This window comes from Canis lupus, chromosome 14, assembly GCF_003254725.2.
Source record: "Canis lupus dingo isolate Sandy chromosome 14, ASM325472v2, whole genome shotgun sequence".
Classification (NCBI taxonomy): Eukaryota; Metazoa; Chordata; class Mammalia; order Carnivora; family Canidae; genus Canis; species Canis lupus.
The window spans coordinates 44,491,849-44,510,344 of NC_064256.1; the positions used below are offsets into that span (position 1 = coordinate 44,491,849).

An 18,496-nucleotide genomic window follows, 5' to 3' on the forward strand; every position below is an offset into this window, starting at 1 on the left:
AAAAGAAAATGGGGAAGAAGCCAGGGAGGCTGGGAGACTCAGGATATAAGTCTGACTCCCAGTGAAGGAGAAAAGGAAGGAACGTTGAATGGAAATATCTTAGACCACAGTATAGCTCCACAGAAAGTTCAGCAAGGCCATCATGGACTCTTCAAGTCAATGTCACCATTAGAGAAGTCCCATGTCTCCCAGGAATGGCCAGTCTTAGCATCTCTGATGCTCTCAGTCACTGGCTGAGAGTACCTTTGGGAAACACAGCCTCAGCCATCACCAAAACAAATTTTCTTACACAGAAGCTGGGACCTTGGACCAAGTACACTCCCTGTGGCTGGAGATGTGAAAGATGCTTTCACATGGCTGCCACAAAGATAGATCTCCTCTTTCCCAAAATACCATGGAAGGCCCAGGAAGAATGCAAGAGGAATAGTGTCTGCATGCTCCATGCTTTGTCAATTTCCAAACAGTGAAAAAAAAAATCTCTCCATAAAAACTTACTTACGAAAGAAGTCTAAATATTTCCCTTTATGAGAAGCCAACTTTGCAATAGAAACTCCTCTGAGTTTAAAAACAACAACAACAACAAAAAGCCCTCAGAATTCACTATTTCATTTTCCCCTTCACAAACTTGAGGAAGACTCTACAATTGGGATTAGCAAAGACCAGAAGGGAAAAATGTCAGCTCCAAGGAGGCAGCATTAAGTCAGGGAAGTAGGTGTCCCCAAAAGTCCCAGTGGGTGACCAACATACGGTGATAGAGAAAGATGTGTGACCAGACTTCCCATGAGCTAATTGGGAATTTTAACCCATGACTCATCCTGGGGTGGGGTCTGAAGCTGCAGGGGCCGCCACCCCACGCCATGTCGTATCATCAGCCAGATTGCACATTTCCTGAAAGTAATCAAGTCAGAAACTGGCTTCTTGGCAGTAGCCCCTAGTGGAAAAATGACTGCCAAAAACCAAAATGAGGATGAGTTCAATGATTTAATTCTGCATGGAAAACACAATCCGTTAAATGGGATCTGACAAGGCCTTAATCTCATCCATAGCTGAGGGCGTTGGCTCAATGCAGTTCTACTCCCTGCAACATATTCTTAGTAAGCTATGTATAGAATCAGGAACACTTTTGCCAAAGCCCAAATAAGTCCATTCTAAGTGGGAAGAGAAGCTCATCAAGCCCCCAGTGATTCCCTGGGGGAACAAACATGTTATTCTTCCAAATGCAAAATTATCAAAATTTGGTAACTCAACCCATGTTGAGAGTCACATGGCTCAAGGGAAGTAACTGAGATGGCCCATATGCACTGGATGGCTTCAGAATTTCTGCTTGCATCTAAGGAGGTCAGGCCGGGACAGTCTTGCTTAAAAAGCACCCATAGGGCTCATGTTCCAGCCTGGGGTTCATTGCACGATCTAGTCATATAAGCAGGGGTCAAGGTGTGGAGGATCAATCCACTGCTAAACAGGGTGCTGAAAACTAGGAGAGAAGGAATTAATGGCTGTCAGATTCATTAGTCCTCTTAATCCTAGCAACAGTCCCCAAGGCCTGCGTTGTCAATTCAGTTTCCATTTGTAAAATGAGGAAACTGAGACTCAAATCACATGGGTCAGAAGAGCATTTGCAAACTCATACCTGTGGCATTGGCAAGCCCAGGCCCTTCTACTCAGAGGGTGGTCCTCAGACCCTCACATCACTTGAGAGTTAGTTTGAAGTGCAGATTCCCAGGCTGCAACCCAGACCTACTGCGTCTGGATATGAATTTAATAGGATCTCTGAAAGAATTCATTCATAAAGTTTGAGAAGTGCTGCCCTTAAAGGGGTTCTATCCAAAAGCATGGGTAGATTAAAAACATAAGTTTGGACTAGAAGAAGGATTTAGCACAGAAGAACAGGGTTATGTCTCACAGGAGAAGCACCAAACTTTATATCTCAGCCACCACATCCAAATTAGTAGAATCAATCACATTATCTTATTCACCAATGACAAAGCCTGAAGAAGCCAAGGTGATGTGGTGGGAGCAGAACATGATGAAGAAGTCATAGCTTTGGATCCAGGTAGACTGGGCTGAGATTCCTTGCTCTACCACCTGCTGAGTAACTTTGGATAAGCTGTTTGATCTCTCTGAACCTGTTCCCTGACCTGTACAACTGGGATTACAATACTTGCCTTGCCCTGGTTTGGGAGAGATTAAATGAGCAAATGAATGTACAGTTCCTGGCCATAGCAGATGTTCAATAAACATTGGTTTCTTTGCCCCCCATTGCAATCTGGACTGGTGTGAACACTGGAGGCTGGGGAGAGAAAAGGCTGCCAGCAGCCAACTCTTTCCTGTTTTCTGGGCCCTCTGAGTCCTGTCACTGATCAGACTGGCTGGGTTTGTCTGTCTACCTCAAGCTCCAGGTTCTGTTTTCTATCTCATCTCTTTTAAGAAAATCCTGGGCAGAACAACAGGCTTAAAGAGACAGGTCATGAGGAAGAAGGAAAACAGGCATCTGGGGTGTAATCCCCGGGAGTATCTACTTTCCAAACACTGAAGTTTTTTTGTTTTGTTTTGTTTTTGTGTGTGTGTGTGTTTTGTGTGTGTGTGATGGTTCCCACCTTCTTCTTTTCAAAAGTCTCAGGTCTTAAAAGCAGATTTTTCAGGCCAGAGGCTTAGCAAACTTTCAGAGCAACATGGTGTCTGCACCTGGAGTCACAAAACCCAAGTCTGATCCTATTTACTCAAAGGCACATAAGGCTTTCAGTGAGAGCTGGTAGGGAGAAGAGACTAGCACCTATCTGGGTGCCAGATACTGTGTTTGTCTCATTCTTTTATATTACCTCCTTTAAACCCTCTCACCATTCCTAGGAAGTGGGCGCCTCTATCCTATTTCAAAGATGGAGAAAACGAGGCCAGATTAGATAACTGACCCACTCAAATTAACACAGCAAAATATTTCAGAGTTCCAGGGAATATTCAATATCATCTGGTCTAGTGATTCTCTAAGTGTGGACCCTGGACCAGCAGCATTGGCACCACCTTGTTAGAAAGGCATGTTCTAGGACCCCACCCAGACCTGGGGTGGAGGAGCCCAACAATCTGTTTTCATAACTCTCCAGTGACTGTCATGCACCCCATGTATGAGCCCCACTGCCCTTGTCTACCCTCAGGTGTGACCGTTAAGAGAATGGAGGTTCAAAGAGATGACGCAATTTGCCTTGGTAACTCAGTGGAGACTAAAGCCAGTACAGCCACTTTCAGGAGTTGAATTTTCCTACCTGGGAAGCTTAGAATATCCCATTCACGAAGAGTAAAAACTAAAGTCCATAGGACAACCACACAAAACTTGCAGTGATATAGGCTGGGATTTGAACCTGAACAAAAATGAGGAGCCCATTCCCCTCATGCATTGGTCACTTTCTCTCAAAACTCTGCCCAACTCTCTGCTCTGAGATATGGAACATTTGTCTCATCCCTATTGCCCAGTAAAGAGGAAGACTAGAGGGGAGCGTGCCAGGGAACACATGCAGAATTGAGATGACATTTGCACACCCTCAACTGTTGACTCACAAGCCTTAGTGGAAAGAGGTGGTACCTCTCATTTTGTAAAATCTCTATTTTTAAATCTGTGTGTCAAATTCTCACTTTCTGCTACACTCCCTTGCATTATTGCTAACTGACATAAACAGTGAGTGTTGGCCACCAGGGGCCATTTGGTTGGACGAGGAGCTGCCCTGAAGCCACGCTTACAACAAAAGCCACATGCATTTGTTTTTTAACAAAGTTTATTTATTTGTTTTTTAAGTAATCTCTATACTCAATGTGAGGCTCTAACCAATGACCCCAAGGTCAGGAGTTGTATGCTCCTCTGACTGAGCCAGCCAGGTGTCCCCCCAAGCATGCTTTTTTTATGTGAGTTTATAGATTACATGTTTATTTGGGATGGGATTCCAGGGGCTGCTAAAGACTAAACAGGACCTAGAGTCTCTCAAGCTACCCCTTGCCTCTGTCATTGGTGACCACTGATTGGCAAGCCATTGTCCTTTTTCGTTTGTGTTTGAATTCAATCAGAACTATGGGCTCTTCCTTTCTGAGCCAGTTTCTCCATTTCTAAAATGGGCATCATGTTTGGGTTTTTAGGGTCATGCCTGGCAATCTCAGAATTCTATGGTTATTGTTGTTGTAACAGGGAGCCTCAGGGAGACTGAAAGTACAAATTTTAAAAGCTTTTTTGAAAAACACTTAACCATTTACAAATTTATAGACACTTCCTACCTTTGGAAATAGAGAATAGAATTTCCTTTAGGGCAGACTCTCCTTTTGATCTAGAAGGAATTACTTGAATGGAAATTTTTATTTATTTATTTATTTATTTATTTATTTATTTATTTATTTATTTATGATAGTCAGAGAGAGAGAGAGAGAGAGAGAGAGAGGCAGAGACATAGGCAGAGGGAGAAGCAGGCTCCATGCACCGGGAGCCCGACGAGGGATTCGATCCCGGGTCCTCAGGGTCGCACCCTGGGCCAAAGGCAGGCGCTAAACCGCTGCGCCACCCAGGGATCCCCTTGAATGGAAATATTATACAAATATAAACAAGTATGCATTCTTTGTCCAGGGGGTGGCTTGTATGTAATTGTCGCCACCTACTTGCAGAGAGCTAGAAAAGATGTCTAGGAAATGTGATAGGAAGCATCTGACCTCTTCCTTTTGAGGAGCAACATCATTAGAACATACCTGAGAAACTGGGGTAGCACTAACTGAAGCCAGATGTCAGCAAAGGACAACAGAAGCCGCAGGAGGAGGCAGCACAAGAAAGAGGAGATCTGGACTGGACATGAACTTAGAACTTCAGTGAGGTCAGAAAGTCCACCCTCAGCACGAGATCCCATTGCCCTGGCAGGTGCCAGAGGCAGAGCAGGCTAAATGCTGAGTGTCAGTAAGCCTGGAGTCCCTGGGTATAGTTAGGGAGACAAACCCCCAAGAAAAGACTAGACTTCCTGATAATTTGGCACATTAGGCTTACTGTATTGCAGTTTGGATCTTGTTTGATAATAAAAGCTGATGACCGTTTTTCACAACCCAGGATTCCTAATGCCCTCCAAGTAGAAACAAGGAGAAAGAGATGGGAGTAAGCAAAGTTGCCACTATCGTGCTCAGCGGTAATAATCCTACAGAGGAGCTATGAGGACGGACAATGCAAATTGATGAGAACCATGTGCTCCTCCTCAGCAAACAAGACCCACCCTAACTGAGAAAGACAGATGTTAACAATCACATGCTCAGATGCCTTAATTGTGTGTATAGGTGTGTGCAAATGTATATTTACACGCATGCGTGCCCACACACACGTTACAGGGGGTGAGCAGCTCTGATTTTCAGAGTGAGAAAGAAGAACCTAACATCCTAACCTTGATAGAAGACTACTGCTTAGTAAAAGGATTTCTCTCAGGGACTGAGAGCACTGATCTATGATGCAACCTGGAAATGTTAAAATGTGTGAGTGTAACACACCATTTGTCCTATATTTCCCAGAGTCACTAACATTGAGAAGTCAGCAATTCTCGTGATTTTTCACTCAAGGGAAATGGGGAGGGGGACACACAAAAGTGATATATTCCTATCAGCATTATTTAAATTCAGCGATGACTCATTTCTTTCTTTGCAATCCAAAAAGCATATAGAAAATAAGTGGCACTTATTACATGGGTCACCTTGATTCTGCTCTAATTTATTTTTTGATAAATAAACTGTTCCCCACATGTTAATACGTTGCTTATGATAATTTATGTACAACAAATTCCACAACTGATGTGACCACCACAGTTAAGGACAACTACGTTAGAGAATATTTACCTCCTAACATTGCCATTGAAATCACTTATCTTCTTCAGACAAGGAGACAAATAAATGAATAATCAACGCTGATGGATTTCTAGCTTGAATTGCTGAAAGGTTGGTACATTTACACCTGCCATGTTTTTCTTGCTGCACCAAGTGTTACAAGGAGCCAAAAATAAGTTCCAATCTTAACAAACATAATTTAATGTTTTTTCTGGAACCCAGACATTGATACATAATTCAACTAGCAGATCAAATGAAGTTCATGACCATCAATACATTTTCTCTATTAAAGAGCACTGAATGCCAAGAGAAGAGGTGATGGTAATAAAATTGGCAAGCAAATGAGATGTTCTTCTCACGAGAATGCCTCTTTAGCTGTTCATTTAAGAGGACAATGAAGCTGGTCTGGCCTGGAAGGAGTAGCTACAAGAAGACTACATGGGAAGGGGTGGACTCCACCAGGGACACTCCAAAATGAGAACATATAGCCCAAGAATGCCATTTGGCCTCCCTCCTCCCACCACAGTCAAGTGCAGAGAAACACAGGTTCATGGAAGTTACTTCTCTCTACCTGAGTGGGTTTTATTTTATGTAAAACCACACAGTGCAATAACCAAACCTTTAGTAGGCGTAAGAAAAGCATTTGCTTTGCAATTCTTGTCCTGCCACTGCATCAGTCACATTCCATAAAGAAATCCAAACCCCTATTCATCATTGCTTTTCAGAGCTCATCTATAATTCAGTCTACACTATGAAGCTTCACACAATGAAATGGCTTTTACTGAGCGATTACACACGTCACCTGGATGCAAAAGAGAGCACGTTTTTCATGGATGCCAAGAGTTGTCTGAGTTGTTTATGAGAGGAGAAAAGTGAGGTTTATATGTTCTACTAGCCATGTGGAGAGTACAAAAGCCTTATATAATGGAAAGAAAAGTGAAAGACATAAAACTAGGGTAACAGGGAGAAAAGAGGGGAGGAAGGCAGGCTGGCAAAAAAAAATTAAACCTTAATTTCTGATACCAGCACTGCTGTATATTTCAAAAGAGAACTTGGAAGCCTCATTCAGGGAGAAGAAATAAATCAGTTTTACAGACCATGTCCCACACTCAGATTGATTTTTCTTTGACACAGTGGAAAGGTAAGTGCCAAAGTCGTGACAAAGCGGAGTACCATGCAGGAAGAAAATGTAAGCGGCCTCTACAGAAGACGGAAGACCAAATGATGAACAAGAACACAGTCAGCAGCCACCTGGGAAAGCACACAGGAAGATCTGCAGTTCATTTCAGGAGGCAGCAGCTCTCACATCTCTTAGGACTAGAAACCTTCCCCCAGCCAGAGACTCTAAAGGCATGGGGCTGAATTCATTCCCACACATGCTTTTTCTCTGTATACTTATCTCCATGCGTCATCCTCCTTTGAAGCAAAAGACTCATTAATCCAATTCAAATTGCCAACATCAGTAAATCCTTCGCCTCAGCACTTAAATGCCAATACCAATTAAATACCAACAGCAACTTAACTACTGGTAAGATCTTCACTACATTCAAGAAATCCAGCCAGAAGTCCAGCTAGCATCAATTCCAACACTCCTCATCAATTCTAATTTACTCAGTGCAGAGAAATGAGGTAATTTGCAGGCCACGCTGACGATGCATCCAACTGGACTGAAATAACTCCACAGCAAATCAGAAGGAACAAATTGATTGCAATACACCAAACCTGAAGGATGTCTTCACCAAGGCTTCTGGGCTATCGAGCTGAGGCAATTCATCAGCTAGGATTTCTTCTGGTGGTCGAGGGTCATGGACAATCGTTGGCCGTGGCTTTTCCTTGGCGTTTCCCGTGAGCCCGTCAATGAGGGAGTTCCACAAGCAGTTCTGTGACTTGGACCCTGAGGTATGAGGGGAGAAATGTGTGCAGTCAATTACCAACCAACAACATGTCCTGCTTTGCCCAACTCAGGATATTCCAAAGCAAAGTGGGGAAAATTACATATTTCTCAGGATCTCCACCAACATCCAAGGGTTCCAAAAGATATGGGTCAGGCTACTTATGGAGCAACCAGGAGTTTTTAAATTTATATGCAGAAAATAGGCTAATCCCCTGAATATTTTGATCCACAGCCAAGTATTAAGGACATATATCTCATTTCGTTTCAGTGGTGATCAATTCCAACTCCTGATAGAGCTGTAGAGATTTATGGATATATTTAATTAACTATTGGAAGTATACAAAGGACTACCATTTTAGAGAAGAACATGGATGTTCAGATACAAGTCTCCCTTATGAGCTCAGTTTGATCAAGGACTGAGTTTCAAGACTCCATCCTATGGAGACACCCACCTCAGACAGGGCCCCACCTCTAAAACCCAGAACTCACTCTAGGCAAGTTCAGTCGTCTAGAAGATCAAGACCCAAGGAAAATTACACTGCATGTTTACTGATATTCTAATCAATAAACACTTCAAATATATTAGATGAACACTAAAGGCAAACATGAAGTGGTAATAGTGTCACAAAATAGGGCCTGATCAGCCAGGTAGTCAAGGGCAATATCAACAGGAATGAGTTACATGGATATCACATACCCCTGATACGATGTGATGAGAATGGCACTTCACCCCTGTGGTCCTCCTTCCCAAAACACATAGCCCCAGTGTATTAAGGACTAAGTATTTCTAGCCTCTGTTAACCTGATGCTTTAACCTCTTCCCTAGGTGCATATACCAGATATGCCTTGTTATGGACAATAATAATGTATCTGAGTCATCTTGCTTTTCAAATACAAACCAATCAAACCAGAGTCCACCCCCACTATGTCCCTTACTGAGCTTTCACACTCTGGACCATTATTCACTTGCCTTCCTCACCTCAGGGCAGGTACCAGACAACTAGGGACAGTCCCTAAGTTCCAGAGCCCACTGAAATTATTCAAACTAGCCAATCCTGAGGCTACTTACCCTGCCTTCCCCATTACTCTGTACAGAAGCCACAATAAAGACACTTGTCCACAGTTTCCTCCACCCTAGATCTCCCTTATAACTTCTCAGGATGGCCTCCATGATGAGACATGTAGCCCCTCTTTGGGGATCTCCAAGTATCACAAAGTTATCTTTTCAAGGGCAGTCATTTCCAGATCTGTTGGCCCTACCATACCTAACTGATAATAAAGATCTATCCAAATACCCAGTCTAGTCATGGGGAAAACATCAGACAAATCCCAAATGAAGAACATTCTCCAAACACCTGACCAATACTCCTCAAAACTGTTGAGATTATCAAAAAACAATGAGTCTGAGAAACTATCATAGCCCAGAGGAGCCTAAGAAGACATGATGACTAAATGTATTATGCTGTCCTGATAGGATCATGAAACTTAAAAGGACACTAGGTAAAAACTAAGGAAACATGAATGAAGTATGTACCTTAGTTAATAATTCATCACTATTAGTTCATTAATTTTGACAAATGTAACATATTAATATAAGATTCATAATAGGGGAAATTGGATAAGGGGTATCTGGGAACCCTCAATACTATCTTTGCAAATTTTCCATAAACCTAAGACTATACTAAAATAAAAAGTTATTCTAAAAATGCAAATAAATAAAAACTATAAATAAATAGCTATTATAAAAGAAGTCTACGAGCAAAAAAAAAAACTTTTTAAAGTAGAGCCTGGGAATATTACTATTGCTATTATCCAATTACCACTGGTTTGTGCTTGTTATTCTCTTCCCACAGGAAGAGAATATTCTTGCACAAAGATACTGTTGGGTTGCCAAGTCATACACTCATGGAGCTGTGTCCATCCAGAAGGGGTTGGCCTTTTCTACCCCAACCATGCAGAGGGAGGACCTTTTTCTAACTTACAAAAAGGTTCTTTATGGGGTCTTGGGGGTCTTGTGCAAACTGGTAAAAGACACCGCCAGCTAATGCATATGCATGTGATAGATGGGCAGAGAATAAATCTATATGCGCATGGGGATGCCTCCTCAAGTCCCCAACCAGCTACCTATAGCCCACAACAGAAGAAATCTCCTGAAGGACAGCTTTATCCCTAAGATCAAAAGAACTTCACACATCTCACAAACATCTCTGAACCTTCACTAAAAACACACATATGGGTCAGCAAGCAACTCTTTCAATGACCATGCCTTTGAGTGCTCCCCTTGGGCTGTCCCACATCCAAATTGCTTTTGTATTAATCAAGAGAAAATTAAAGCACACTAGTGCCAGGAAACAGATGCCTCTAACTCCTGAAACGCAGGACAGCTTTTCTAAAGTCCTAAGCAGATATCTTAATAAGATCTGGTCATATTAATGAAGGTCTGGTTCTACGTTAATAAAGATCTGTTCTATGTTAACTAAGTAAGATCTGGTTCTAGGAGGAAGAACAATAGCAGCAGCCTGTTTTCTTAAATTTGATCTAAATGGAGGCCTTACAATAAGCTCTCTGCCCACTTCCCTTCATTCTTTTATTTACTCATTCAATATAGACATATTTAATTCCTTCCATATGCCAGGTTCCATTCTGGGCCCTAGAAATAGAAATATTAGCCCATAAACAATCACAATAAATGGGCAATGCACCATACTAAGGGCAAATGAAGTGCTCTAGGAGGCAGAAGAGAGCTCACCCACTCTGCTTCAGGGCCCCGGGGGAAAGATACACGGACAACATCACATCTGATAAGGATATAAAGCAGGGACAGGAGCAGCCTGGGTGGCTCAGCGGGTTAGTGCTGCCTTCAGCCCAGGATGTGATCCTGGAGTCCTAGGATGGAGTCCCACATCAGGCTCCCTGCATGGAGCCTGCTTCTCCCTCTGCCTATGTCTCTGCCTCTCTCTCTCTGTGTCTCTCATGAATGAATAAATAAATAAAATCGAAAGAAAGAAAGAAAGAAAGAAAGAAAGAAAGAAAGAAAGAAAGAAAGAAAGAAAGAAAGAAAGAAAGAAAGAAAGAAAGAAAAAGAAAGCAAGCAAGCAGGGACAGATCTTCAGCAGGTGAAAAACAGAGAAAGGAACATTCAGTGAAAACAGTACATGCAAAGGCTCAGAAGATACCAAAGTAGCTTGTAAAGGCTGGAGCAAAGTAAGAAGGGACGGTGACCAGAGAAAAGGTCAAAGGCTGGTTGGACAAGTTGTAAAGTGCCTTGAATAAAATGCTAGTCATTTAGAAAGTTTTCTTTAGATGAATAAGAACTAAGGCCACACCTGTGTTTGAGAAAGGAGACTGGCATGCTATAGAGCAGTGAACTTGTGAGGAATAGCAAGGTAGTATGAAAAGGTCCATGCACCCATCTCATCCATACATGAAATAAAGCCTTACCACATACTTTTGACTAGTTTTTAGTATATATAGATGTGATCAATAAATTACAAATTCATATAAAAGCACTAATGAGTTCATAACAGCTTTCTCACCATATTTTCAGTGAGTGACTCAGAAGGGTCATGTGACCTAAGCTCTTTTCTATTAGGAGTCTCAAATGGAGATTGTTATTGATCTCTGGTTTAATTCCACTGTGGTCTGAGAAGAGACATTGCATGATTTCTATTTTCTTTAATTTTGTTAGGGTATACATTATGACCCAGAATGTGGTCTATCTTGGCAAATAGCCCATTTGAGCTTGAGAAAAATATGTATTCTGATGTTGTTGGATGAAGCAGTCTATAGATGTTGATTATATCCAGTTGATTTATGGTGTGGGCTTTTTTCCTTTTTAAATGAATTTTATTTCATTCATTAAAACATCACCTATATATATAAAGAGTTTTATATACATACAAGAGTTAGTATATATTCAGTATATAGATCATTCTTGATGCACATAAGGAATCCCAGACTCCTTGCTATAACTTTATGATATATTCCCTCTCACTACCCAATCCCAGAGAAAAAGAAGTCTTTCTAAAGATTTATGATGATACTTTGGAAAAAATATTTCCAGCTATTTTTCCTATTTAACATCTAAACAACTATCCATTTATAAGTATTTACTATTAAAATTGTCTTGTGATGAAAACTTTAGAGTATAAAAAAACTCATTTTTATTTATAGCAACTTTTTGATAAATAAATCTCTGGTTTGTTTCTGAGGGGAGGTTTCAGATTTTTTACTAAATCTTCAAAGAGGGGATCCCTGGGTGGCGCAGCGGTTTGGCGCCTGCCTTTGGCCCAGGGCGCGATCCTGGAGACCCGGGATCGAATCCCACGTCGGGCTCCCGGCACATGGAGCCTGCTTCTCCCTCTGCCTGTGTCTCTGCCTCTCTCTCTCTCTCTGTGACTATCATAAATAAATAAAAATTAAAAAAAATATAAATCTTCAAAGAGGTCCATAACTCAGTATAAAAAAAATATATGCCTGTGATTTAGAGACAGATTTTCAATTCCACCAGATTGATGGTGCGGTGAGTTCAACTAGGTTCTTGCTGATTTTCTGTCTGATGAATCTGTCCATTTCTGAGAGAAGACTATTGAGGTCTTACTCTCTGATAGTGAATTCATCTATTTCTTTCTACAATTCTATTAGTTTTTTCCTACTAGTTTGACACTGTTGTTAGACATACACACATTAAAAATTCTTAGCTCTTCTCAGAGAATTGGCTCTTCTATCATTATGCAATTTCCTCTTATTCCTAATAACTTTCCTTGTTTGAAGTCTGTTCTGTTTGAAATTAATATAGTTATTACTGCTTTCTTTTTTTTTTTAATTTTTATTTGTTTTATGATAGTCACAGAGAGAGAGAGAGAGAGGCAGAGACACAGGAGGAGGGAGAAGCAGGCTCCATGCACCGGGAGCCTGACGTGGGATTCGATCCCGGGTCTCCAGGATCACGCCCTGGGCCAAAGGCAGGCGCCAAACCGCTGCGCCACCCAGGGATCCCTACTGCTTTCTTTTGATTAGTGTTAGCACAGTATATTATTCTCCATAAATTTACTTTTAATCTATATGAGTTTTTATATTTAAGGTGGGTTTCTTATAGGCAATTATTTGGTTCTTATTTTCTGATCCAGTCTGACAATCTGTCTCTTAACTGGTGCATTCAGATCATTGATATTTTAAATGATTATTGACACAATTGGATTAAAACCTACCATATTCACTATTTTCTGTTTGTTGTTCCCTTTTTTGTTCCTATGTCTTCCACTGTTTTTCTACCTCATGTCATTTTTTAGTGAGCATCTTAGATGATTCTAATTCTACTTTCTCTCTTTCTTAGCATATTGGTTATAGTTCTTTTTTTTTTTTTTTTGGTAGTTGCCATAGAGTTCACACCATACATTTACAGCTAATCCAAGTCCACTTTCAAATACCACCATAATACTTCACTCACAGTGTTAGTACCTTATAATAACAAAATAATCCTAATTCCTGCTCCTGTCCCTTGTATCATTGCTGTCAAATCTTCAGAAGAGCTGTGAGTGATGCTCAGAATTATCGTCCTGAGGAATGGAAGGAACATTTAAATGCAAGCGCTCATCCCAGGGACAAGTATAACCCGACAGGATATTAACTCTCTAGGCTTTCTGGGTCCACTATGCATGAATGTGGGACAATTCCCACACCATCAGAGAATCTCCAGGACATAAATCAAGAGAAAACAGTACAACTGGAGCCTAAAAAGTGGGCCAAAAGGATGTGAAGTTGTGTTCAAGAGGTCCCCAATACATAGAGTTCCCACACAGTTTTTGTATAGAAAAAAATACAACCAGAGGGGCACCTGGGTGACTCAGTGGTTGAGTGTCTGCCTTTGGCTCAGGTTGTGATCCCGGGGTCCTGGGATCAAATCCCACACTGGGCTCCCCACAGGGAGCCTACTTCTCCCTCTGCCTATGTCTCTGCCTCTCTCTGTGTCTCTCATGAATAAACAAATAAAATCATATATATATATATATGATTTTATTTGTTTATATAACCAGAATCCCATCTGCTACTCATTCCTGCTTTAAAAGGATCACAATGGTCCTTGCCATGGCTCTTCCCAAGGCAATTTGATGTGGGCCTTTTGAAGTTGAACTCTGAGAGCAGGAAAGAATGCTTCTTCAGAGTCTCCACAAAATGGGCAGAGCACCCTCCAGGGACACTGGGATGGTCTGCCCTGACAAAATGAAAAATAAAAATTCCACTGCTCTGATTTATTTTAAGCTGATTTTGAAGGCATGAAATGTTTCTGATTAAACAGAAGCAAAAAAAAGGAAACAGAGAGAGAGTCACACAGGTCTCTCTCAATAATATCAAAAACCCCATGAGGGAAATCATAGATAAACTAAGCCTTCAGGGTACCAAAAATAATGTGGCTCAGGTGCAGGAGATGAGCAGCTCCATTCAGCCCACTCTGTGTCATCTGCTTCTGCCTCCTCCTGTCCCCACCCCTGCTTTCCTGTCTCCTTTGACTTGTTCCTGTCTCTCATTTGAAGCCAATTACATTCTCCTTTTCTGTTATTTTTCCTTTGTCCCTGCGATAAATCCTCTCCCTCCTCTTCACAAAGACAACTTTTTGTATACCCCATGAACCCTCTAGATTGATTATAAATCTTCTGGATTCACAAATTCTGGTAGCCGCATCTGTACCACTGAGCTTATCAAGAAAACAAGTCCTCAGGTTCAGATGATACAAACATTGTTCAGCAGTTGCTACGTGCTAGACATGGTAAAGAGGGCTTCACCTGTGTTACTTTATTCAATGGTCAAATTCAACCCCTCAAAGTAAATATTTTTGAAATATTATTGAACACTAGGCTATTAAGACTCTAAGAGATCAAATAAACTGGATCGCACAGTTAGAAAACAACAGATTGCTTTGACCTGAAATTCTCATTCTCCTTATCAAGGCTCCAGGTGATATGTCACACTGTTTGTACTTTACTTTTGAGCAAATAAACAGATGCATATTGTAGATCAAGCATAATATTCCATATTTGTTATTATGAACCAAACATTTTTTTACAAAAGAAATAAGATACACTCTATCTGCAACTAGGGAGAGCCTTGATGTTGCTTAATCTCTTCCATGAAAAAAAAAAAATCTCTTCCAGGAAGCAGTTAGCAGCTTCCTTTAAGGACGGAAGTTTGGGCTGCAGGAAAAGATGAATAATGCAAGCTAAATTTAATGGATTGAGAAAAGACTTCTTAAGAAAGCAAGAAAATGAGATGAGAAGGATCTAAATAAGAAATAGCTACAGATTCATTTTTGAAGTGTGTCTAATGGTGGCAGTCTGATAAACCGCTGGCAGGAGGAGCTCAAGGTCACGTGGTAATCCTATTTAAATCTGACAAGTGACTTATCAACTCAGTTCCTGATTTGAAAAAAAAAAAAATACACAAAGATAATGTGGACAAAAGCCTGAGAAATTAGAGTCCTGCAAAAGCACAGAGGAGGAATGCTTGAATGGCTCAGCGGTTAAGCATCTGACTTCAGCTCAGGCCATGATCCTGGAGTCCCAGGATTGAGTCCCACATCAGGTTCCCTGCATGGAGCCTGCTTCTCCCTCTGCCTATGTCTCTGCCTCTCTCTGTGTGTCTTTCATGAATAAATAAATAAAATCTTTAAAAAAAAAAAAAAAAGAGGAGAGGGAGTTAAATCTTCAAAAAGGTGAAAAAAATTATTAGAAACCATCAATGATTCTCAAAATATCTGTGACACAGGTTTGTAGGTATCCTCTTTTTCTGGGAGGATATGGGTCTTGAAATTCCCATCCAGTAGAAAAACAGGGGCTGGAGCACAGAGGTCAAGAATTACCTAATAAAACCCAGATGAAAAGTTTTATCCTCACTAAGAACAAACAATGGTAGTGCAAAAGATTAGGTAGCGATAAAGACTTGAATATCTTTAAATCAGTCATGTAGGCACTGTTCTTGTTACTTTTAATATACTAATTCTTGATTTTGAAAACTGCAGAAATTTTGTCCAAAATATTATCCTTTTAATATGTAATTAATATACAAATATTAATGAGATTTTGTATTATTCTTTTCTTTCCCCAAACCCAGGGGATATTTTACACTTACAGTGCATCTCATCTCAGTTAGCATTAGTCACATTTCAAGTGCTCAAGAGTTATATTCTATGCGACAGTCTGTTCTACAGAATTTATTTTGATTCATGTTTCAATTGGCTGAAGAACACCCTCAAATAATTCTTTCCAGAATGACATGGTTAATGGGATAGATACACATGAACAACAATTTAAGTAGAGATTTATTGAATTTACATTAAGCTCAACATATTTCTTAATTATCTTCTGCTATCTTGCACTATAAAAGAGAATTAGGAGCCAAGTCTGAAATAGTTTTTCTTTCTTTTGTAGACAAACATTTTTCTTTACCTTTGTATTTCAAACATTTTACTAGCATGTTTATAATGGTGAGTTATTTTTACCAATTTTTAAATGTATTTTTCTGGAACACAATGAGCCCTGTCAATATGGAAACCCAAGCCCTACTTTCTTCCACTCAGGCAAATTGCCTTCAAATTTATCTTTGATTACTGCTTCTGTTCCAATTGTTTTGTTTGGCTTCAGTCTCAAAACATCTATGATTCATTTACATGTGTTGGTTCTTCTCTGGCCTCCTATTATCTTGTCTCACCATTTTCAATTGCTTATCATTTTTATCTATTGTGTAAGACACTGTTTCTCAAGTCTGTCTTCCAATCATTGATTAAATTATTTTCAGTGTCATTTCTATATTTCAAGATGACTTTTAATTCCCATGTTGCATATTTACTTTCTTTGCATCTTAACTCAAAATCAACCTGCTTCTTTTCTTATGGCTTTCTGCTCTTATGTTAGAAGGGCTACGTCTTCCTGCTTCTTATGGAGAATATAAAGTAGGGTTTACATATTGTCTTTTGCCTTCTACATTAAATCATTTTTCAGAAAGCCACCTCTTCCCAACATCTTTATGATGGTGTTTCACTTCCCTATTTCATCATATTTTGTTTAGTTTTATTTTTGACTTAACCCTAGTTTAGTCATTCTGGAATGCAAAAAAATTCATACAGAGATTATCGTTTTCCAAAAGGTAAGGCATGTAGGTTACTCTAGGTTTCACTCACTGTCTCCTTGGGCTGCCGGATAAATTCAGCAGAAAGAACCGAGAGTAAAACTGACATTTACATCCAGACAGTCATCATAATAAGCAATGCATAACCCAAGCCAAAAGAGTAAGCACAAAAAATGGTGCCCAACCTGCTTCAGAGTAAAGCCTTGCATCTGTCTTTACCCAATTGATGGGCACAGCTCCCATCTAATTTTCAAAGCCTATTTAGAAATTCATATGGTACAGTAGATCACTATATAGTGAGACCATCAATTCCAAGAGGGAAGGTTTCAATTACTCTTTGTCATACATCAGAAGAATGAGTCTGTTCACCAGAGTAATGATGTAGACAAGATTAAAGGGAGGCTGTTTTCAAGAACTTTGACAGCATTCATTTAGTATACTAATTAAAAGAGAAGTTTATCTATTGAGAGTGAAATCTACTTGACAAACACTTTGTTAATGGTCAGTGTAAGTTAGGTACTTGGGTGTTAAAAGATAGCATTTTTTAAGTTTTCCATAATTATGACTTTCACTAATTCAGACACCACCCCCACCCCCATAATTAAGTGAAAATTTTTCAATGCATAACTACCTTGAAGTATGCTAATGTCTGCAAAGCATGCAAAAATCCAAGTTTTACCATCTGCTGGATGATTCATTTGTAAATCTGCCTAGTATTCCTTTGGGAAGTTTCAGCGCGGATTTTTAACCTCATTATAAAAACTTGGTAGGAATGAATTTAGTAATATAGTATGTATGAAAGTGCTCTGAGCACTTGGAAGAATGTGCCACATCCATCGTAGACATGTTGAAATGGTATGTGTACCGTGATAAAAAATAAAAGTGTTTGAAAGTAATTGCTTGGAGATTTGGTGTTTTAATCAAGAGTTCCAGAAAAACAGAGACTTTGAGGTAACATATTAGTCACAGGGAAGAGCTCCTTCAAATTCTGGTCCAAACTAGCCATTGTTGGTAATAAAGACAGTGGATCATTTGTTGGTGATAAGCTCCTTTAGGGAAAGAACCGTGATCTACTCTTATACTCCTGTACCCAAAATGTCCTTTCAAAGTTAGCTTTTTCATGTACTTCTAAGATACCTGCTTCTGAGGCTGTAGAGAACACATTAAGAAACTCTAATAAATTTCTCAGTCTTTTCTCCCTTCTATGGGTTTCAATTGTATCATGCATAGATTTTCCTCAGTTTTTCACCCAAATGGCTTCGCACCTTGACCTCTCTTCCTTATCCTGCCCTATTGTACTAGAGAACTTGGCTTCATAAAATTTACTGACCTGGAAGCTAGGCAATTCCTTCATAAATTCCAACAACTGCAGCTCTAAATATGAGAATTTCCCCAAAACTTCATACTTGTAGGGGAATTGTTAATAGCTTAATCTACAGGATGATGATTCCTACAGTTGCACATTTTATAGCCTACAAAACTGGATGTGTCCAGCCTGGGCTTCAACCCAAGGCTTAGCCAAGGCTTAATGCATACTATGGCAGGAACCACTGCACTTCCTTAGTCTACCTGCCTATCAGTGGGGGGGTGTGGGGAGGAGGGACAGGGCATAGTACTTGGCACACAGTAGGCGCTCCATAAATATTTGTTGAAACGAAG

At 40.2% G+C, this 18,496-nt stretch overlaps 1 protein-coding gene across 4 annotated transcripts in view; it reads right to left on the minus strand.

The window, feature by feature from the left end:
* Positions 1–18,496, minus strand: part of PDE1C (phosphodiesterase 1C) — a 490,416-nt gene that overhangs the window by 367,393 nt on the left and 104,527 nt on the right. For all 4 annotated transcript variants that reach the window (XM_025464556.3, XM_025464557.3, XM_025464558.3 and 1 more), the window contains exon 3: positions 7,546–7,717. In XM_025464556.3, the coding sequence (XP_025320341.1) occupies positions 7,546–7,717 (172 nt within the window). The remainder of the gene's footprint in view (positions 1–7,545; positions 7,718–18,496) is intronic.